This window comes from Ascaphus truei, chromosome 5, assembly GCF_040206685.1.
Source record: "Ascaphus truei isolate aAscTru1 chromosome 5, aAscTru1.hap1, whole genome shotgun sequence".
In the NCBI taxonomy this organism is placed as follows: domain Eukaryota; kingdom Metazoa; phylum Chordata; class Amphibia; order Anura; family Ascaphidae; genus Ascaphus; species Ascaphus truei.
Genome location: NC_134487.1, coordinates 27,244,848 through 27,269,266, shown reverse-complemented (window position 1 = coordinate 27,269,266; position 24,419 = coordinate 27,244,848). Strand labels below are relative to the sequence as shown.

The 24,419-nt window shown below is 47.4% G+C and overlaps 1 protein-coding gene across 1 annotated transcript in view; it reads left to right on the top strand.

The window, feature by feature from the left end:
- Positions 1–24,419, top strand: part of GRM3 (glutamate metabotropic receptor 3) — a 379,631-nt gene that overhangs the window by 241,935 nt on the left and 113,277 nt on the right. Inside the window, exon 3 of the mRNA XM_075599552.1 lies at positions 22,913–23,768. Within this exon, the coding sequence (XP_075455667.1) occupies positions 22,913–23,768 (856 nt within the window). The remainder of the gene's footprint in view (positions 1–22,912; positions 23,769–24,419) is intronic.

Genomic DNA, 24,419 nt, shown 5'->3' with positions numbered 1-24,419 from the left:
CGTGAATCGCCCTCCGTAGCGCCACTGCGCTGCCTTTCCCCAGTCCGTCTTCCCTCTCCCCCCGGTGAATTGTCCACGTACTCCAGGCTAGGCGGTGAACCCGGTGACCGTGTGATGGGGGTAGGGGTATTACCTAGGGCATGGGGTTGGGCATAGGGGCACGGGACAGGACCCCACGGGGTCATGACCCGCTCCTGACTGTCCGTGGACTGATCCAAGGATGATGTCTCACCCTCCTCAGTCCTGAGATCGTCTCTCCAATTTCTGGGCCTTGTAAGTGATCGGGGACCTTCCCCCGATCGCCGAAGCGTCGCTGCTTTTTCTTCATGGGTTCCGCCGTCGCCACCGGAAGTGACGTCCTCCCCGGAACCGGAAGCGTCGCCATCTCGCGTGGGACCCCCATGCGGGATCTCTTCCTCTATGACGACATCCGGTGGCTCCGCCGTCGCCACCGGAAGTGATGCCGTCCCTCCACGTGCGCTTTGGGCCTGGCGCGGCCCTTCCAGCGCTTCGCCGTCTGTTGTGACCAGGTAAGATATAGGGCTGTTTGGCTTACCCGTCCGCAGGGGTGTAGGCGTCTCTCTCCCGTCTCCGCCAGGTCCTGGGATGGCGGGACTCCGTCGGTCGGATCGCCGATCTGCGGGGGACGTCCTGCCACTCACCCCACGGGGTGTCGTCCTCCCGGTCTGCCTTTTCAGCTCCGTTTTTACTACCGCCAGCTCACGGAGGTCCTCGTCGGAGTAATCCCCTCTTCCAGACTTAGGGGTCTCTGGACGGGGTGACAGTCTCTTTTCCCCGAACGCGGGGGTTGATTCAGCCGCCTCAATCGCCATTGACCCAGCCGACTTGACCGGCTCCAGTCCCTTGTCTCCGGGACTCGCGCGGTTGATCCATAGCGCGCCCGGGGACTCGGCGGAGCGCCTTGTCATGTCCACCGGGGGGTCAGCAGGCTGTATCGGAATAAATGTGGGCATAGGCCACAGGTACAATGTCCCGCAATGAGGGCAACGTGCTGCCGTATTGACAGTGCCTCCGGGCAGCCCGCATTGTAGGCAGAGCCCGACCACCGTCTCGGTATTGGCCACCCTCACCACTAGCACCCCGCCGGGCACTGAGTAGGGCTGTGTAGAGACCATTGTGCCCACAGTGGAGGAGCAGGCCATTCTTTGCACAGGAGTCACTTCCTGTACAGGTCTCCTCTTCTCAGTGGTTCCTCGCAACTGACTGGTGGAAGTTGCTGGATCCGCCACTCCCTGCTTCGGCTCCTCCCTTCTCTGACAGAGCTGGAACCCGCCCCCAGGGGTTGCAATAATGGGCGGGTCCCACAGGGGAATATCATGCCCCTTAATTAAGGCCGCACCTTTCTCAGTCCTGGTGGGCGCGGTCTGCGTTTTCGCGCCAGTTTCCTCCTCAGAGCTGGATTCCTTTCCCGCGGCTAGTTCCCGCCTTCTCCTTGCAGCAGCTTTTTGCACAAGGTACCCTTTCTTGCAATTCACCTCCACGGCCGGAACTACTTTTTGTAGTGGCGCCGTCTGAATATCAGTCCCTGGGCCCAGTGGGTGCATCCCCACAGGCCATAGTTGAAAGTCACTCCCCCTGGTAGAAATCAGAGGAGGATCCCATAGACTAAGCGGTTGACTCAGCACAGGGGCTGAGTTAGTCACTGTCCATCCCGGCGCAGCCATAGCTTTCGCGCCATGCCCCCCATCAGGGCGGGGCTCTGCTGTTCGCGCCATTCCCGGCCAGCTCTGTGCAAGTCCTGCATCAGCCATTTTTTCTGCGCCTGGCCCATGCGGTTTCCCTAGCAAGCGGGAACCGCCATTTTGATTGACTTTTAAGCCCAAAAAGTCCATTTGTTCGCTCTCCTCGCGGGGTTCTCCCCCAATTATTACAATGTCCTCACGCTCTTCAAGGGTGGCCCCTCGCTGTCCCATACAGGATAAAAACGGGGCAGCCACGGCCTTCGCTCCGCTCCAGAGCAGATTCGTTAACGATAACTCGGCGACAGTTTGCTCTTCAGTGGGTTGCACGCCACGGGTGCCCTCCCCATCAGCCTCTGTCCGCCATTTCATGTTCTCCGCACCACGCGGATCCTCCACTCTCTCGTAACAGTTATCGTACATGGGGCTCCACTCTGCGGGGCAGCCGCCACACCGGTACAATAAAGATTAGCCACATGTGTACCTTATCTAGGTGTAACCCAGTGTTGCACTACCTCAGGCTAGGCTCACTCTCTCAGTGTCTGCTGTGACTCCTTCCTCCCAGTCTGTGCTCCCTACGGTGAGTGTCTGGAATGGGCTAGGTACTCTGGCTCTGCCATGCAGTACTTGGGGCGTCTACCTGTCTTGGTCAGCCTAGCGCAGACCCTCTCCAGGACTCCTGACCATGTTAACAGGCTATCCCTTTAGGCATCCTACCAACTAGCACTGCCTCAAGGTGACTCGGTCAGCTATAGCCCGGCTCCAAACCCCTCACTCCTTTCAGGCCCCTAGGTTGTCCCTGCGAACTGACAATACCCCGTCAGCCCCCTGACTACCCCTAGGTCCGTCCCTACGCAGCACAAAGTGGCAGCAGACACTCTCCCTGTTTCCCAGTGTGCCTAGCTAGAGCCTGTCCTGATGACAGATCTGCTCTCAGCAGCGCCTCCAAATGTAACGGTATTTCTGGCCCGGCCTGACCCACCCAATCTCACATTGGCCCCTGTGGTCTAACCGGTCCCCATTACATGGTAGTAGTGTCTGGTGGTGCACCTGTTGGCTACAGGACTCCTGAGTCTCCCGCATGATGGTGTGTGGGGAGGACCCGTCCAGACAGGCAGCTGAGGTAGTGTGCTGAGTCTCACCTAGTTCCAGTGCAGCGCCTCCACCTCACCAGGGTCCCTGCGTCCGCATGGGGATGATCCTGATGAGGAACTCCTCGGTGGTGCAACCTCCTGTGAAATCATTGGACTCTCACACACAGGGGTTTCTCTGATCAGCTCCATCTTTATTGTCACGGCGGGCATAGCTGCCCTCCACAATGGGGTATATTCAGCCGATCATCTCGCCCGTGCTCCCTTTAGATAGGTATATCACCTAGATCAGGGATTCACTATTCCCGCAGGAATCACTGTCCTGTGCCAGGTCCCTGGACACAGTCTCCCATGGAGTTACTATACACTGGCGACACATTTAATTGCACTGCGGCCAGATCCGCAAGCCGGGAGATTTCCCGGCTTGCTAGTGGCCGCCCCTCGGCGTGCCGCGCGTCATAGACGCGCGGTCACGCGTCTTCGGGAGCGTGCGCCCCCTGCACGCACGTCCAGGGGCTCCCCGAGGGAGCCCTGGTGTCCCGCGATCGCGGGACAGCGGCAGGGGGTTCCGGGGGACCCTGCGGACCCGGCAGCGGTAGGGAGAGCGCCCCGATCGGAGGGCGCTCTTCCGCTGCTTCGGCGCGCGCCCGTCACACTCGGGCGCGCGCCAGGCTACTGCTGCGGCACAGAACGGGCAAATGCTCGAATAAACTGTGCCGCAGCAGTAACATAACTGACAGAACTCTTTCAGCACTCAGGTAGAACTAGGACTTGAACTAGAACTCCTCCTCTCAGCAGAACTCAGGTAGAACTAACTTTTGAACACAGTGCTGTGCCTTATGTAAGCTTCTGAGACTGACACACCTCTGACATCACTAACCATGGAATCAGAGCATGTGACCAGTCCCAGCCATACACAGGGCACCCCACCAGGGTGTGAGGGAAAACCTCCATGATCAATACTGGCATGCCCACACTTACCAGGCCTTACTGCCAGCAGGAGAGATGACTGTAGGCATTTTACATGACCGCTACATTTAAAACCTGACCTGTTGGTGGTCCTTAAGGACTGAAGTTGACCACTCCTGGGCTAGATCATGACCAAGGATTGCCAGACCCCACAACGTGGTGGCAACGCCATGGGGCATCCAAAGGGTTAAACGTTGCTGATTGACACCTTAAAAAAATGTGAACACATAAGTATTTGAAGATTTGTTACACTTAACATTTTCATTGTAAACATCTTCAATACTTTTTATAATCTTTATCTAATGTAATTCTGTGATCAAAACTGAATTGTTGTTTTGTGTTCGTACAGTAATTATGTAGCCATCATTAGTCAATCAGATAAACACACTGTAAGTAGCTGAAATGCTTGAATTCAGGCTCCCCAGAGAACAGGGAAACATTTTTTAACACGATGCAAATAAGTAAAACTTATTAAATAAAGGGTGATTGAATCTTTGTAAGAAAGCCAATTCCATCAAGTTCACTTTTATTTTTTGTCTGCCACATGGGAGTTAACCGTTAACAAGGGCAGAGTGGGGAAGAGTGGGCCAGAGTGGGCCAAAGTGGGCCAGAGTGGGGCGAGAAATTGCATCCACAGACAAAAGTCTTTAGAATTTCCCAAGAAGTCAAAACAGGAGCGCTGTAACCAGAAGTGGAGGGTGTTCCATTTGTGTTTCGATGGGCTCACCGCTGTCAGCCCACAGCCCCTAGAAAACAAACATTAATATGATGTATCTGTTTGGCACCAGGTTGTGTAGTGGTTCAGGGACCGTGCTGTTCCAGGTACATCATTACGGCATCACAAAACTTAAACGCCGATATTGTTAATGCACAATCACCGAAAAACGGCATAAATTTGACGCAACAGAAATCAGGTGTTTCTGCCATAGAATTATTTTTCTGCATACAAAGTGCACACGGTTTGACATCTCATTTGCATGCACTTGTCGCCCAATTTGCCGCAATACCGCCCTTAAATCTCACCTCCCTCAGGCTTCTGACAAAGGCTTAATGAATATGGCAAGATGCAAATGCATTTATCCCAGTATAATAAATAAGTCCCACAGCGAATAAGCAATACTTTAATAAAACATGAAAAACATGCCCTGCTACTGGCAATACAAAGGACTCCCCTGAATGACAGTCATTTTGTAGACTTTCCTCAATGAAAGCCTTAATTATGAAAACAGCTATAGCTCTCTGTATAGTGCATTATCTGTTACCTGACCTCTAATGTAACCCCTTCATCGTAATAGAGCAGACATGCACAGAATCTATTCAGAGAGTACATACTCAATTACCTAGAAACAGATTTGATAATCATCTGGTCTCCACACTAACCAAATTCAAAACAAGCAGCGACCCAAGAGAAACACAACAACAGCAGATAGAGACGTGCAAGGAAAAGAGTAGTAAATTGGGACTTAACTGATAACATTTAAAGTTCACCAGTGCAGTGTTCAGTCGCTATTATGTTAAGATCTATTGAGGATCCTATGTTATAATCTTCTCTAGCTTTCACCATGGATAATTATATATGTAGCCCATGTTTCCCCCCCCCCCCCCCCCCCCCCAGACACAGATCGTGCCTCTAGGGTGTATTGAGGGCTGGCTACATGTGTATGTGGTGCATAAAGACAGAAAACACAGCGCACAACGCTCATAGTGCATTAAATGATATCTTTAGTAACCAAAGTAAAAGGTAAGTATTGTGCGTACATAAAGGTTAAATTAAACAAGCATTTCTGGGTTATATGTTACCCAACACCAACGGACGCCTGTGATGGTCTCGTGGCTCTCTCCTTCTCACTCCAACAACCTCGGTGTAGGGCCTGGAAAATCTCCACTCCAATCGCTGGTATTTTAGCCTCTCGCCTTAGGGTGAGGCTAGTGCAATCTCAGCAGTCCAGAAAACGACCTCCGCTTGTCTGTGTTATGCCCGTCACTGCATCAATCTCCTTTGCAACAGAGCAGCGGGGCGCACGCTGTTTCGGCGTCCTGGTTGAACACTTCCGGGTCTGTGACGTCACAAAAGCCGCAAGACTTCGTCGCAAGTTCTCTGGGAGTGTTCCTCTTTCTGCTTCAGCTCGGATGATACTTCCTCTTTCTGCTTCAGCTCGGATAATACTTCCTCTTTCTGCTTCAGCTCGGATGATACTTCCTCTTTCTGCTTCAGCTCGGATGATACTTCCTCTTTCTGCTTCAGCTCGGATGATACTTCCTCTTTCTGCTTCAGCTCGGATGATACTTCCTCTTTTACTGTCCAAGTCTTGGGCTGGCACTCAGTAAAAGTGTTCAACCAGGACGCCGAAACAGCGTGCGCCCCGCTGCTCCGTTGCAAAGGAGATTGATGTAGTGACGGGCATAACACAGACAAGCGGAGGTCGTTTTCTGGACTGCTGAGATTGCACTAGCCTCACCCTAAGGCGAGAGGCTAAAATACCAGCGATTGGAGTGGAGATTTTCCAGGCCCTACACCGAGGTTGTTGGAGTGAGAAGGAGAGAGCCACGAGACTATCACGGGCGTCCGTTGGTGTTGGGTAACATATAACCCAGAAATGCTTGTTTAATTTAACCTTTATGTACGCACAATACTTACCGTTTACTTTGGTTACTAAAGATATAATTTAATGCACTATGAGCGTTGTGCGCTGTGTTTTCTGTTTTTTTGTGTGCTTATAGGGGGGACTAGAGCCATCCCTGGTGTCACAGCTGCAGACGCTCCATCCATTTTCAATTTACACACAAGGTCACCCATTTTATTGTATCACATTCATCACGTCACTGATTTATTGTTGTTGCGCACCTTTTCTTTGTCACCTGTATGTGGTGCATACCTGCTTGTAACAGGAGGGCCTGAGTCTCCCGCGTTGGTGTGGGGGATAACAGGGCCAGGCTTCTGGGGTATACGCCTCCATTCTTTAGTGGTTGTGGTGCAGCGCCTCCATCTCCATAAGTCCCAGGGATGTGGGATAGGACCCTTACAGAGATAACCCTGGTCCCAGGGCGAATGATCCAACTCTCACACAGTCTCTTTGTGTAAAACAGTAATGTCTTTATTGTCTCTCTGCTCATACACAGTAGCAGTTCATTAGCAGCAGTACTTCCACATATGAACAAGGTCTCTTCCTCCCTCCTTCTCCTCCAGACTGTATCCCGGCAGGATGGTCTGGATGGGGCCTCAATACCCCTGCCTCCACCCTCCCAGGGTAGGCCCTCTGGGTGAGGCTAGATGTCTTTCCCCTCACCCCCTGAAGAGGGTGAGGGGCATTGGTCCACCTCTATAGTTCTGTCCGCTCTACTCAGAGGGGCTCTGAGTATCTCTTCCAAGCACCATTCTCACTCTAAGCATGGCTTCTCCTGTCACCATACAGAACTGCCACTCTCCTCTCCAGATTCTGACACACCAGCCAGACACTCCAACTCCACAGACTGACAGCCACACACACACAGGACAGCCCACTAAATAGATCCAGCCCTGCCCCTTGTGATGTCAGCAGGACCTTCCCTCTGTCTCAGGCCTGCTACAGAGTCAGGGGCCTACGTCTATCACTCCAGGCAGGGCTTGGTGAGGGGGGAAAACCCATGGTTACTACTGGCGCCTGCCCTTACCAGGGCTTACTCCAGTAGGAGAAGGATAAGTAGCCCGCTCTTACTTACAGGGGCTACACACTCCCTCTGGTGGAATCCAATGGTCCCCACTTGGACCTACTTTTAGCAGCACCATCCTGCGGAGAACAAACCTGGGAACACAAACACAAAACATTGCATGGCAGGTTATTTACTTGAGCCAACCACCAGGTGGCGTAACAGTAACAGCACAGTCACTCCCAGCGGGGAGAACTCTAATGATAATGCTTTGGGTCAGGCTTTCACACCTTCCTCCCATTATGGTCAGTGACCGTTATATAATAAGGCTGTACCGACCCAGACTCTGGACGGTATATCACGCTGTGCATGTATATGCACCTCCCTACACTCCAAGCTCGGAACACCTCACTGATACGGTCTTCATTATGGTAACCCGCCTTACCAAACTTGGTTCTTAAATATTCCTGTACGGCCGCTCGGAGCCAACTGTCTCGGTTCTCTTCAATCTGTCTCATTATGGGTTCAGGCACATAAGGGTATTCGTACCCATGGGACTGTCTAAACCTGAACACTATGGCTCTGTCAGCCCTGCTCAACTTAGGCAGTTTCTTGGGACCCGCCCTGCTTGGCAGTACCCAAAACTCCGGCTCAACTGGGGCAATATCGTCATACAAAATGCTAGGCCCCTTAGGCATGATGATCCCTTGCTCTATCTCTTGAAAACGGTGCTCTAACTCATCCACTACCTCTTGGGGAGTAAAGACACCTACCGCCCACCAATGATCAACTATGTTGTTCTTGATCAACAGGAACCTGGTGCGGTCCAAACTTTCGTGGTACCCAGTGTACAGGGGTGCCCACCACTTGTCACGATGCTCGTACTCTGATAAGGGACTACCAGTATCTACCTCTGACTCCGCTTGTGATGAGACACCGGACGTACCCGCCTCTGTAGAGCACGAGCAATCTCTTCTCCCTTTGGCATTGAAGTAGTGGGTTCATTTTGGAAACCACCATGCTTGCAGTCCCAACCTCAGCAGTAGTATGGGACCCTCGGGCCCTCCCTCTAGATTCAGGAGAAAATGGTACAGCGTTAGGTATACGAATTACATTTGCATACGGTATCTCCCCATCAGATCCTTCATCACTTAACTCCTAATCCCTTAAGTCCTTGGAGTACTTGGGGTATTTTATTGACTTATCCCCTCTAGGTTCCGGTGGTAATACTCATGACAAGGCAGGGACAGTGGCCGGGGCAAGGGCGCTAGGGACTGGGGCTGGGGCAATGTCCAATTCCATGTCCAGCAAGCGGGTAATCCCCCGACCGCTGGGCACTTTCTTGCCTGCCCTCTCGCTCGGCCTTCGGGTTCCTCGGGAAGGGCCTTGGCTTCTCAGGGTAGCCATTGCAGCTGCCATAGCTGCTCTCCGCGGGGAGTACAATGCTCCCGGGCCTCTTTTCCAGTCAGACCCGGAAGTGATGTCATCGCTGCCGCCCGCGGAATCCCCATCCGCTCCGTGGTCACGCACCGAAAGTGCGTCGAGGACCGGAAGGGGCGGTGGGGGATCATCGGGTCCGCGGACGGGTAAGTAGGCCGCACGCCTCTCCTTCTCGTCCTCTGCAGGTTCTGTCTTCGCCTGGTGGGGGTAAGGGGGTGGTGGAGTCTCCTTACCACTCCGCTGCAGGCTGATGTACTCGGGTCCCTCTGGATCCGCCTCCGACGCCGTCTCCGCCGCACTGGGAGTCACCACGGCCGTGGGACTTCTACGGGCCTCAGGCCGCACCAGCGCTCGCCGTCGGGAGGTGTCCGGACTCGTCTGCTCCCTGTCTCCGGTAAGTAGACTGCCATCTTTGTTACAGCTGGGGGGGTTCGCCGGTAGGCGCATCGCCACCGATGAGACGCCATCTTCTTCCTCTGAAGACGTCTTGGTCGGATCCTCCGCTAGGGAGTCACCTGGGTATTTTGCGGCCCCGCCAGTGGGTAGTGGTACGAAACAGGCCCGCTCCGGTACCTCCACTGCGGTCGCGCTCTTCTCCGCCGGATCTCAGCTCGGCTCTGTAGTTGGCTGGGCCTTGGTTCCCACCTCAGCAGGGATGCAGGGAACTAGCGACAAACAAATAAAAGTGGGTATAGAGACCCACTCAAAAGATCCTTATTGAGTGCACACTAGGCCAGGGATAGTGTATACGGTATAATACCTAGGTTCAGTCAACCTTTACAGGGAAGCAATTGCTCACTGCATTGAGTGAGGACAATTGCCACTAAAATGCCGTAGCCAAAATAACAAAATTTTATTAATTATCAGCAAAACTCACAACATAAACGGCGCATGCTCTAAACTAACTAAAACCAATTAAAATCTGGATCCGGAAACAGTCTCAATAGTAGCGGTCAGAATATTTTAACATCTATTGACTATATAGGTATATATACTGTGCCACCATTCATTGGTTATAGTTGAAATGACTATGCAACCCTAATGTATAGATGTGCATAGAATAAATGCACAAAGTGGCAGCACAGGTAAAAACCAATACATGAATGCCCCTGTGGCTTAGTATATCCAATAGTACTCACAGTTATTATGACACAATTAAGGTTTATACCTAGACTGACCGCTTAGGCAGCGAGGCGGCTTTAATCATTAGGCTTAAGGTATCACCCTATGTAATCAGTAATGATGGATAATACCCACTTCTAATGATGAGTGTGTAGGTGTGTGTGGAGCAATTGTATAATATTGGTAGCGCTAATAAACAATACAGCTGCACACCTCAGTGATTAACGTGGTGTGTGCAGGATCTATAGCAGCAGTGTATGTTACCCCCTCCAGCTGTTAGTGTAGCGAGGCGGTTGCGCATAAAGAACCATGCAATATTATAATATGTAGATGTAAACTCCCACACAATTCAGTATAACCCGATCACATACACACTAGATATAAATCAGCCTGTATATTTTTACCTGTGCTGCCACTTTGTGCATTTATTCTATGCACATCTATACATTAGGGTTGCATAGTCATTTCAACTATAACCAATGAATGGTGGCACAGTATATATACCTATATAGTCAATAGATGTTAAAATATTCTGACCGCTACTATTGAGACTGTTTCCCGGATCCAGATTTTAATTGGTTTTAGTTAGTTTAGAGCATGCGCCGTTTATGTTGTGAGTTTTGCTGATAATTAATAAAATTTTGTTATTTTGGCTACGGCATTTTAGTGGCAATTGTCCTCACTCAATGCAGTGAGCAATTGCTTCCCTGTAAAGGTTGACTGAACCTAGGTATTATACCGTATACACTATCCCTGGCCTAGTGTGCACTCAATAAGGATCTTTTGAGTGGGTCTCTATACCCACTTTTATTTGTTTGTCGCTTGTCTACATTATCCTCGTCTGCACCGTCAGGGAATATAGAATTGTTTGAGCATTATTATATCTGTCCAGGAGAGCGGTGAATCTACAGGTTATGTGTACATGCAGGGAACTAGGGCAGCCTCGTCGGTTGTCTCCGCCACCTCCGTTAGTGTTCCCGGAGAGGCACCCCGAGGGGTCTTGATCATTGGCCATGGCTCGGTAGGCCACAGGTAGAACGTGCCGCATTGAGGGCATCGTGCCTTCGTGCTTGCTACCATCCCGGGTGTCCTGCAGTGGACGCACAGGCACCAGAGGTACTCTCGGCCCTCGATCTCCACCAGCAGGAAGCCTCTTGGGAGTTGGAAGATTGTGGTGCTCAGTTCAGACATTATTAGCTCAGGGGTGGAACAGTTCAATGTTTCAGCTCCTTGCTCCTCGAATGCCAGGCAGAAGTGAAGTTCCTCGCTCTCACTTCCTGTCCCTCCCTTCGCTGGGGAGGATGCCCTGATTGGCTCTCCTTGTGCCCCCTCCCTCTGGTGGAAACAAGAGGAGGGGCACTCCTTCTCTCAGTGTGACGTGGCCTTGTCTGTTGGCCAGTCACAGCACAGGTGGGTGGACTTTCGGCTTTCACGCCGCTCCGCTCCTCTTGCAGAGGATCTGGGTTTGGCAATGAATATAAAGAGGTTTGGCGCCAAATCCCTGCACATCTCCCTCCACATTTCCCTCACAGTCTCTTTGTACGATTCACGTGCGCGCTCCAGGATTGGCGGGAGTCGCCATTTTAGTTCGGCTGCTAACTGCTGAGCCGTGGATGGCGCTGTGGTGGCCATTTTTAACTCTTTCATGCTCCGCGGAGCACATGTAGTGATGGCCGCCATCTTTGATGTATAATGTATAATCTCTCTATTCTCAGTGTCTACTGTGTAACACGTTCCTAGACACTGACTGAACCCACTGACACTCTCTGATGCTCTCTGCATGCTATTTCTGACTGTTTGCCCACTAGTATGATGTGGCATACCCCAGGCTAGGCAGAACTCCTTCTCTGTGCACCGCACTCGCTGACGGTTCCTACAAGTACTCTGTGGTGTGTTTTATGTGGGTGCTGGCTAGTGTACCGGGCATCTCCCTAAGTACGGGCGTCTCCTACTTTTGGCCACTCATAGTGCGGGCCCTGGGCCATGGTCCCTGGACAAGTTAACAGGCTAACCCCCCCAGTTGCCTCACACTACCTGCCTCAAGGGACTAGGACAGCAATAGCCATACACCCATCTACATCACAATCCTAGGGCACCCAGGGCATACTGTGCGGGAATCCACGCTCCCCTGACTACCCCTGGTATTACATGCCCTACTCTCTCCAGTACTTGCACGGAAGGTGCATTTCACTCTTCCTGCTCTGCCTTGCTGGAAGCCTGTCCTGTTCTGGATCTTAGCAGCTCGCCTCCAAATGTAGCCCATGTTCCCCCCCCCCCCCCCCCCCCAGACACAGATCGTGCCTCTAGAGTGTATTGAGGGCTGGCTACATGTGTATGGTAGTGCATACCTGCTTGTAATAGGAGGGCCTGAGTCTCCCGCGTTGGTGTGGGGGATAACAGGGCCAGGCTTCTGGGGTATACGCCTCCATTCTTTAGTGGTTGTGGTGCAGCGCCTCCATCTCCATAAGTCCCAGGGATGTGGGATAGGACCCTTACAGAGAAAACCCTGGTCCCAGGGCGAATGATCCAGCTCTCACACAGTCTCTTTGTGTAAAACAGTAATGTCTTTATTGTCTCTGCTCATACACAGCAGCAGTTCATTAGCAGCAGTACTTCCACATATGAACAAAGTCTCTTCCTCCCTCCTTCTCCTCCAGACTGTATCCCGGCAGGATGGTCTGGATGGGGCCTCAATACCCCTGCCTCCACCCTCCCAGGGTAGGCCCTCTGGGTGAGGCTAGATGTCTTTCCCCTCACCCCCTGAACAGGGTGAGGGGCATTGGTCCACCTCTATAGTTCTGTCCACTCTACTCAGAGGGGCTCTGAGTATCTCTTCCAAGCACCGTTCTCACTCTAAGCATGGCTTCTCCTGTCACCATACAGAACTGCCACTCTCCTCTCCAGATTCTCACATACCAGCCAGACACTCCAACTCCACAGACTGACAGCCACACACACACAGGACAGCCCACTAAATAGATCCAGCCCTGCCCCTTGTGATGTCAGCAGGACCTCCCCTCTGTCTCAGGCCTGCTACAGAGTCAGGGGCCTACCTCTATCACTCCAGGCAGGGCTTGGTGAGGGGGGAAAACCCATGGTTACTACTGGCGCCTGCCCTTACCAGGGCTTACTCCAGTAGGAGAAGGATAAGTAGCCCGCTCTTACTTACAGGGGCTACATATAGAACATAATTTTACTCATTTCCTTTCATCATTTTGATTGACTTCTCACATAGCACTAACCAACTTATTTATAGGAAAGAATAAAAACACCATGGGGGTAAAAAAAATCTTATTTATAAAGATTAAAAACATAGAATTTGAAGACAGATAAGAACCACAGATGTAGCCAGACTTACTGGGCGCGGAATAAAAAAATAAAGAAAAAACAGCAGCCAGATCACAGACCCCTCCACGGCCACAAGACCACAGTGAGTTTTGCAGCCCGGAAGGATTCACATTGCGGGGATCCATGTTTTTGAATGGGACCCCTCAGCATTATTCCTTCGCTTGAATGGGCCATCTGCAAGGAGAGAATACCGAAACTCGCTGTTCAGATGAGCTGCGCAGCCGTCTGCAGCTGTCTCTCCATCTCTCCATAGGGATCCGTGTCCCAGCAGGGCTGAAGGTAAGAGATACAGGGCTGTACTGCAGTTCCTTCCACCTGGATGATGCAGATGCCCTTATATGGGTCTCTACATCATGATGGGAGAGGCTATATGTCCATATGTGTCATCCCAGACATCCTTAGCTCTTGGGCAGCTTACTGTCCTCAGGGCCGCAAGGGCTGTAGCTGCACCGAAATAGTGAAAATCACGGCACCGTGGACAGTCTTGCTACATCTGTACTTGGCCCACCTAGCCTGCCCATTTTCCTAGCTTTTGCAAAACATCAGACCCTATTTGATACTTGGCTTTCCCTCATATTTAGGATAGCCGCCTGTACAGTATATCCCAAGCATGTTTGAACTTCCTAACTATATACAGTAGCACCTCTGGAACTGGAGGCTGTTCACAAATCCACTACCCATTCCGTAAAGTACGTCAGTTTACTTGACTTACTGATGTTTGCCTTTTAAAGAACAGTTTGCAAAAAGTGATGGCTAAAAATAAAAATAAAAACTTCCCTAATGCTAACAATTCACTATGTATATTATGAAGCCCAAATATACTGCAGCCATATTGGTCCAAGAGAAATATAGATTTGTCTTAGGTACCTTTCAATTGAAAGGAAAGTTCTTCAGGGCTATAGTAATGTGAAGAGAGCTTTCAAATCTTTCACATCTCATCTTCTTGTACACATGTAGATGTGACCCATGGGATTTCTAAAGCTGTGTACACATTATAGCATCTTGATAGCTGCAGTCTGACCCTGTTGTTGTCAAGCTAGTCCCTGCACATCAATTGTTCCTGCTGGTATCTGCTACAGGTATGTACAGTACATCTGTTTTTAGTTACAATAATTTTGCACATATGTGGTGGTGGTTATTTACTTACTAAAGTCTTGCAGCTGCAAGTGGGGAAAACAAATTCAATAGACTGGTCGCTAGGTTTAATAAAGGAAAAACTCCAAGAGGGTTATTTACTATAATTCCCCAGGTGCAGAACAGTTGCAAAAGAACTACACTAGATTTATCAAAAGAGAAACCAAACTACTTGCAATTGGTGCTGTTTTGCCCTGCAGTAGCTTTACAGTAAGAGAATTTAGTAAATAAGTCCTTATCATTTGGATGATGAGATTTTCAAAAGTACAAACTGGGACACATTAAAAAAAATATTTATAAAACAAATGACTTCACTTGAAAAAAAATATTATAATGGTATTTGTCTAATAGCGTCCCAATTTATGCTGTATTATTGATTTGTTTCAGTTTCCTAACAAAACGTAACAGAAAATTTCTCTCCCTGACCCATTCTCTCCTTCTCTGCCTCTACACCCCATTTCTCTCTCCCTACCCCCAGTCTCTCACCCCCTCCCCATTCTTTCTCCCCATATTCTCTATCCCCATTCTCCCCCCTCTCAGTTAAAAGTTCCAACCTGTGGTGCAGGGGTGGGGGTCTGTCCTGGTGGCAGACACCGGACGTTGTGACAGACTTTTGGGTTGGACCATTGGGGAATCTCTGCCCCCACCCTGCTCTGCCACCTCCTCTGCCACCGCCCCCCGCCTGCAGCCTCCACCTTCCTCCCGTGCCCTCTTCTGCTCCCGCCGCCGCCATCCTGCCATACAAACAGGAAACCGGGACATTTAAACTATTTGGAGAAAGTAGTTGGGACACCGGGACTTTTAATAAAAATTTAGGACGTATGGTATTCATATTAATTATGGCAAAAACAGCAGAATTGTATCCCTTGCTTATTTTTGCATCACAAAAATGCCTTCAACTTCTGTCAGTTTAGTCAATAAGTCCCTACTAATCACTGGGGCTAATTCAGTAGAGTGTGATGGCGCTGTTTGGGCACTACTACACTAAAAGTCCTGCTAACTGTGGAACACAGTCCTTCCGACACGGAATGGAACTTTACATGTGGTTGCGCCGAATCGGCTATCGCACTTTGAGTAAGCCCCACTGTGTTGAACAGTTTACGATCACATTTTGTTATAAAAAGGCATTGGCTGATAAAATGACTAAACAACTGACAGCTCAGAGCCAGTTCCCATTTTCCACTTGGCGCCATAAGCCTCTGTACACAGTAGATCAATGTAGAAATTAACTGATGTGTCGTCGTAATAATAATGTTCTCTATATAATAACAAAGGGAGGATAAGAGGTGTGAAGATGAAATTCCCTTCGCAAGTTTAGTGTACATTGGAGAATAAAACAATGATAAATTCTAGATGAATGTTATGATCACTTGGAAGTAAAAAGAAGATTGTTAAATGTCAGGAGACATTTTAGGGTGAAATATTTAAGTCCACCTCACAGTAACACTCTGCCAGACTAACATGTTTTCTGACCTTATTATCCGAAGGAAATCAAACCATGGAAACGTTTAACATTTTATCTAGACTTTTAGTTTATGAGGTTAAATGAAGCATCGCATGTCCCTATATAAACTGAGTTATTAGCAGAAATGTATTGATGAAACCTTAATTGTTGGCGCACTGGGTCCATTCCATGACCCAGCCTGTAACATAAAAACTCCACTCATTTTCAAAGTAAGCGATGAAGCATAGCACACATTTCAATCAATCTTCTTCATTGCAGGTCTATTCTGGACACTTGGGGATGCATTTATTAAAGTTTCCTAGCTGCAAAACCAAGGCAAAAAATAAAAACAACATCGACCAAATAAAAAAGAATCCCATTGAAAATTGGAGGTTTTCTTTCGATAAATCTGGGTCCATTCTTTTGCGTTAGTTTTACTCCAGTGGCACAGCCAGGAAATTAGTACATAACCAATGGTTGATGGTCTCGGCAAGGCTATCCTCTCTGTCAACTTTTACATGCAACATCTATGATATTTCTTGCTAGTAAAGTGGTGAGAATATCTTCTCAACATTTATCACTGTTTTATTCTGGGGGGGTCCCCATAGCTAAAATAAATAGCGTGATTTAGCTGCAGAGAACCCCCAGTCCCAATGCTGTACAACAAAAAATGAAAAGCGTGCAGGTGGGATTACTGCTCTAAGGAATAACCCCTATAGTTTCTCAAGTAAGGGGAATTAAAGCAAGATTATAGAGAAATTTGGAGAAATGAAGAGAATGTTTGGCGATTTTTCAATGTAAGTTGTCTTTTAATACAGTACTTGGCACATTTTTTGAAAAGAGTGTTTTTTTGCAAACTTTTTTGCAAAATATTGTTACACTTTGCCTGATTTGCAAAATTCTCTTGCTAGGCCATGAAACCTTATACAGGCATACCCCGCATTAACGTACGCAATGGGACCGAAGCATGTATGTAAAGTGAAAATGTACTTAAAGTGAAGCACTACCTTTTCCCCACTTATCGATGCATGTACTGTACTGCAATCGTCAAATACGTGCATAACTGATGTAAATAACGCATTTGTAATAGGCTCTATAGTCTCCCCGCTTGTGCACAGCTTCGGTACAGGTAGGGAGTTGGTATTGCTGTTCAGGACGTGACGACAGGCGCATGCGTGAGATGCAGTTTGCCTATTGGGCGATATGTACTTACTCGCGAGTGTACTTAAAGTGAGTGTCCTTAAACCGGGGTATGCCTATACACAGTTAATTTTTTTTACAATACCTGATTATGGTGCTAATTGATTTCAATCTGAAAAAACAATGCAGCAGAGTTTCCCAAGTGAGATACCAAGCAGGACTCTGTTTATAGCTCTTAGTGCCATGTCTTCCATTTATTAGACAGCAGTGAATAATACATCGTTTCTAGTCCCATACGGACCCTTCTTCAGGTCAACTCTCTAATAAATGGAAGAGACGGTACTAAGGCTGCATCCATAGACACTGCAGCCGTGCGGAGGCACGCGGAGGCTGAGGGAAAGCGGATGCGAGTTTTAACTGATTTCACGCGCATCGCGTGCCCCATCCCACTTCCGCATGCACAAGCCCGCACACCGCATAGACGCGATCACTGCCTTTAGGCAGTCTGATTGCTCAGCGTGTGGACGCGTCCGCGTGGTCTGCCTATCTATGGATGCAGTCTCAGAAAGCTGTGAGCAGAGTCCTACTCGGAATCTCCCCTGGGAAACTCTGCTGCATGGTTTTTTCAGTCTCTCTTGGTCTGGACGCACATTCAGAGTTCTTTTTTTCCCACCTACTTTGCTTTCATCAACGTGTTTTCTGGCTAGGAGATTTTAAACTTTTGATGCTGGAAAGATCTATGGTTGCCTGATTTCATAGGTAATTTTCTAAATTAAGTTGCCTGGGTCAGCAGAATGTCACACATTTGGGGGCACTTGTTTTTCTGCAACTGCCCAATTTCATCAATACCTTACTAGTGTCTCTACTAGTCATGTTTGAACGATATTACCAAAGAGGAGATATCAGAACATTCAGGGCTATATAATGCACAGCCTTCATGCCACATTAGGGCTTATAAAAGTCAGCATGAATGGGCCTTAAAAGCACTGAGATTAAGCACTGTTAAGCAGATCTGGCAATAAACAGTTTCGCGTATAGTGCAGGCTGTTTTTGACCATTCGGTTCTTTTCAACTACAAATACAAGCAAGAGAATTAAGAAAAGGAGGATAGCTATTCCAAACTGCAATATTACTATTTCCTCTCCATCAAATATGATAGATATATATACAGTAGATATTATCTTTTCAATTACTTACTGTATACATTGAATAGGGATCACTGTTGCATCAGTCGTGCTTTTTTCCAGGATTTGGACCAATTGTTCTGATTTGGGGAAAGGGCTATCAGGGCTTTCCTCTGATGAGCTTTAGGGGTCATCTACTTTTAATTTTGCCCATACGCGAAGATTATGAGCTCACAACTTGATGAACCCAGTATCTGCCTTCCAATCACAATTCATTACATTGGAATATTGCCCATTGCCAGTAAAAAAAGCAGAGCCGATCCCTGAATATCTGTGACTTGTGGAAAACATCATTTGTAGTTATTTTGAGCACTGAAAACGAACAGGCAGAAGTTTGAGAACAAACTTAACAATACCAATGATTGAAATTCATATTTCCCTAGCTTCCTCGGAAAGTGGTTAATTGACCTGCAAACCCAGGGGCCCAGAGGTGGTGCTGCTAGTTTCATATCCTCTCCTTTATTTACTTTATAATGAAGAAATGAAACATATTATGATGGAAGAAATGTATTCCACAGAGGCAAATGAACATTATGCAGCTTTTTGTGTAGGATAGTGAAACGGACATTATGAAATTTGCAGTGATTTTTTTTTGGCAGACAATGAAAAGTTGGATTCACTTTCAGATACATATCAAACTTGCTGGTAAATAAACCAATGCAGCCCCAGAAAATGTAGATGTATAGTACTATCTTGGGAGTTGATGAAGGTATTTCTGCATATTTAGTCACAATACATACCATTTGTAATAATAATAATAATAAACAGAATTAATGAGAGGTATATCACTAGGGGACAATGCACATTTTAATAAAAACCTATTCAGTGAATACAGCTTCCATTTATATGTATTCATTACATATTATAATGTATTAAATAATCATGGTTCCAAGATAATTGACAGCCCAGTACAATGGGTCAGAAGACTAAAACAACAATATAACTGTAACTGTGTTTCCCCCACCCAATCGCAGATAGGGGCCTTTACAGGGTGTGTGGTGCATATACATGCTGGTAACAGCAGGGCTGAGTCATCTGCCAATGGTAGTGGGGACACAGGAACAGGCTTCTGGGGTTCATATCCCACATATCTCCTTGGCAGTGCAGCGCCTCCATCTGCAGTGGACTCCAGGAACTGAAGGTGATCTCCCACGGTAGAACTATTACCTCTCCCGCCAGCAAGGTCACGCACCAGGCAGGAGGTATATTGCAAACAGGAACGGGTTTATTACTACACTCTGCAGTAACAGTTACACAGCAGTCTTCTGTGCAGTGTGTGATCTATATGCCGGATACAGTCTGTCAGGTCAGCATTCACTGGATGGTGGTCCCTGGACCGTCACTACAGGCCAAGGGCACCCTCAGCTGTCCTAGCTCTTCCCCACCTCCCTAGTGGAGGCAGAGGTATTGGTCCACACTCACTCTCCCCGGAGGGAAAAGCACATGGAAAGGCCCCAATCTCAGGCTCCCAATTGTGTGACCTTCCTTCCTCAGAGGGGAAGGACCAGCCTACAACTTGAGGGCAGTCCTGCCCTTTAGTACAGCCAGATGACGGGCACCCCGTTGTCCCAGCTACAACACGATGTGCCACCCACTGCTGCCACTCAAGTGCAGTACCAAAGGTGAGGGTGAAAAACCCATACCAACTACTGGCAACCTGATAGTACCAGGGTTTACTGCCAGCCCATTGGGCAGAATAGTCGTTTTCAGCTGACCTGGCTACATAACATACACAATATTTCTATGAACACAGATTGATACCATTTCCATTTTTTTATTCTGTTTTATTAAAAAAAATATATAAATATGATTGTTAGAAGGTCTTTGGGAAAAAGGAATGAGCGAGGATGCAGTGAGAGGCCAGAAATATGTACATGCAATAGATATGCGATTGCAATAATAACAAACAATATATTATCATACACAAACAGAAAAACATCATGAAACCCGGTCAACTATATTATTTTCAGTGTGTTCAAGAAAATTGCTTAATTGTCATATCCCTGTCAGTTAGTTTTTTCGCATGCCAAAGTAAAAATGATATATCAATGTTTTTTTAATGTGATTTGTTGAGATCACACACTGCACATACATTTTTGTTCATCAATCTGAAGAAAGGGTGTAATTGCTTCTGAAAGCTCATTTATTAGAACATCAACAGAAAGAAGCCCCCGCTGCTGCTGTTGCTGGTCTGCTGCTGCTGTTGTTCTGCTTCTGCTGCTGCTGCTGCTGCTGTTCTGCTGCTGCTGCTGCTGTTCTGCTGCTGCTGCTGCTGCTGATGCTGATGCTGCTGCTGTGCTGCTGATGCTGTGCTGCTGCTGATGCTGTGCTGCTGCTGCTGATGCTGTGCTGCTGCTGATGCTGTGCTGATGCTGTGCTGCTGCTGTTCTGCTGCTGCTACTGTTCTGCTGCTGCTGCTGATGCTGTGCTGCTGCTGATGCTGTGCTGCTGCTGCTGTTCTGCTGCTGATGCTGTTCTGCTGCTGCTGCTGCTGCTGCTGTTCTGCTGCTGCTGCTGCTGCTGCTGTTCTGCTGCTGCTGCTGCTGCTGCTGCTGCTGCTGCTGCTGCTGCTGCTGCTGCTGCTGCTGCTGCTCAAATCTTACAATTGAAAAGGAAAACTGGGGAGTGAAAATGTTACAGATTTCTGAAAAAAATAGGTTATCGTTTTCTACTGTACCCTGCTTTACATTAACTGGTAATTATAACATGGTACAGGTGTAGCCAACATTGTAACACGTTGTCATGAGATGTGCAATTTCATTTAATCGAGCCGATTTTGTGCCTTATTTCACAATGACAGGTGCAATAACGTTGGCTACATCTGTATTTAGAGCTCTATGTAAGATGAATTATTTTATATTTTGCCTTTTTTTGTTCCCACCCACATTTTAAAGCAGCAATCCAAGCTTTTTTTTTCCACCCAGGATTGAAGAAGGAGAGCTGAACCCCATTAATTTCAGCTCTGGGAACCCCCTGCTTCCAAAAATACTTACCTCCGTAGTAGGTGCTGTTAGCCAGTCGTCTCAGCTGTCAGCGATTACGTAATCTCGTGAAATGAATGGGGGTTCAGCTCCAGAGACCAAAAATGGGAATTAATAGGTTTCAATGGGAATGAGCTATTATACGCAGCTTGTGAAATAGGAATTGAGAATAACTAGTATCCCCCCCACCCCCCAAAGTATTTGCAGGCGGTGGGCTTTTAACTGCGTGTCAAAAGTTGTATACTGGGAAGATTGATTGACAGTACCTGGCAAAAAGAAAAAACTGCGGTTTAATTAATGTTAGCTCTGGTTTTCACGTCAGGTTAGCGATCATCCTACTTTAACCCAGTAAATAGAATTACAATTTCAGAGTAAGCTGTTGTATATCAATCACTTTGGGGGTAATTCAATATATAGTCATGCAAAGCGGCTGATTGCCAGGCAATTTCCCGAAAAACCCCATTCAAGTCAATGGGGGGGTGAGGGGATTGGCCCATCACAATGTTAATGGCTGCTACGGCACATATCAAATTAGCGTCAAAGTCTATTAATTCTTTATTAAGCTGAGGCCATGGGTATCTACGTCTGCCCAATGATCACGTTTGGGTATTTTGTAGGGGTTAAATTATACAGCGGTTCACCAAAGCAGTAGCACGAGCAAGCCCTTTGTTAAAACATAAACAAGCCGTGCATTGAAACATTAGTTAGATATTATTACAGTTATTGATGCTCCTATTTAAAGACTTTACTGCAAAGGCATGCAGAAAATGTAGAATGCAGAGGCTACATGTACTGTACATACTGAAACAACGTTTTAGATGTTACAGTATATACATAAGGTGGAGGAAATTCACGCTACTTATATAAGGTACGTGGTATGGCAGATATAAGTTACAAATATTGGGGGCTATTTACTATGGCAATTTTGGAGCAAAATCTACTCCAGTAGAGTGGTCTTCACTTTTGCTTCGTAAGCCCAGATCCAAAAAGCTCAACTCAGTGGCTTAACGTGAAGTTAATCTAACATAACGTCCGTTCAGCCTTACCGCATATCTTGAAAGGCTAATAAGATAACATGAGGTTATGCTTTCTCCCATATAAAAGCATTGAGTTATTAATTATAATGTGATGCAAAATAGGTGTTTAGCCTATTATCGCATATCCACGAAAGTCCGTTAGGGTTACCGCATGGAATTGCTAAAGTTAAGTCATACCTAAACTTTGAGGTACTCACAGAAGAGGAGGACCCACATATTTATACACCTTCCAGAGAGACACGTGTGAACACACCCGAAACACCTCCTCCCCCATCACTGCCACCGGAGAAGCCCTTTTTCATGGTCTGGAAGGGGGTAGGACATACTTAACTTATCATGTTATATGAAGCTAACATGGCGGTAAGCTGGTGCTAATAAGTTGCATATAATTAGCTTTGTGGATATGCGTTAATTTCAGCGGAAATTAGGTCCGTTATTGTTTTTAGGTAGCGTCACAGTATTTAATGGAGCTTTGTGGATCTAGTCATTTGCATCAATGCATCAATGTCCAATTTTTGCCCCATGTTCGTTATCTTGCGATTTGTTGACTATCCGCTGCAAGAGTTAGGAAGTAGATACACGGAACACAGCTTTCTTCCTTCAACCTGCATCAAACAAATCTGCCACATGTAAGTTATGGTAGAACTATCTGGTCTTACATGTTCTCTCATGCTCTGCTAATCTTGTATTCACAGGTTGCAAATTTGTTGAGACTCTTCCATATTCCTCAAATAAGCTATGCTTCCACCAGTGCCAAACTTAGTGACAAGTCTCGTTATGACTACTTTGCACGGACAGTGCCACCCGACTTCTATCAAGCAAAAGCAATGGCTGAGATCCTACGTTTCTTCAACTGGACATACGTGTCGACGGTGGCATCTGAAGGAGACTACGGGGAGACAGGAATCGAAGCCTTTGAACAAGAAGCAAGGTTGAGAAACATTTGCATTGCCACTTCGGAAAAAGTTGGGAGGTCAAACATTAAAAAGTCTTACGATAATGCTATACGGGAGCTGTTGCAAAAACCAAATGCCAAGGTTGTGGTTCTTTTTATGCGGAGTGATGACACCAGAGAACTTTTGGCAGCTGCCAACCGGTTTAATGCCTCCTTCACATGGATTGCTAGTGATGGATGGGGTGCCCAAGAGAGCATAGTCAAAGGCAATGAGCATATCGCTTATGGGGCAATAACCTTGGAGCTTGCTTCACATCCTGTAAAAGAATTCGACAAATATTTTAAAAGCCTTAATCCCAATAATAATCACCGCAATCCCTGGTTCAAGGATTTCTGGCAGCAAAAATTTCAGTGCAGTCTACAGAACAAAATCCCACACGCAAAGTCGTGTGATAGACGCCTCAATATCAACAGTTCCAATTATGAGCAAGAATCCAAGATAATGTTTGTGGTGAATGCGGTTTATTCAATGGCTCATGCTTTACATCACATGCAACAAACTCTGTGCCCGAATACCACCAAGTTGTGTGATGCCATGAAGATTCTAGATGGCAAGAAGCTCTACAAGGATTACCTACTGAAAGTTAACTTTACAGGTAAGATCCTCACCAATTCCTGTACTTTTCCACCTTAGCTAAGTAAGTGTTTAGCTTGCCACAAACACACCATGTACAGTATATAACACTCATTTGTATTGTTGATCTGTTGTGCTTTGCCTTCCTCCATCTTTCGCTGCCACTCAGATTATGGATAGTTACAACTAACACTGGTTTATATGTTATATCTTTAGGTTAAGTATTAGTTTATAATCGGGGGGAACAGGTTGGGAAAAAACAATTACTAAGTGTGATAATTATGAGCATGTACTTTTATTCTGATTCCCCCAAAGCTCAATCTCTTTAGACAGAAATGCAACTTAAATTACCATAGCAAACCATTTCCAATTGTATGCAGGATGGGGAATTCCAATATTGGGCATAATCAATTACACATAAAAGCATAACAAATACAATGGGAAAAGGTACTCCTAAGGCTGCGCTTATAGTGCCGGCGATGTCGACAGCGACGTCGCGTCAAAACAAATGTATTGCCGCTGTCGTGCGCGCTTATAGTAAGCGCAACGCAATGGTGCGACGGAGCGACGGCTTGGTCGCGATCGCTGGAAGTCATCTCAATTTGATTTTTCCAGCAACCGCAGCCTGACGTCACCGTCGCTATAAGCATAGCCTAATAGGGCAGGCACAGTA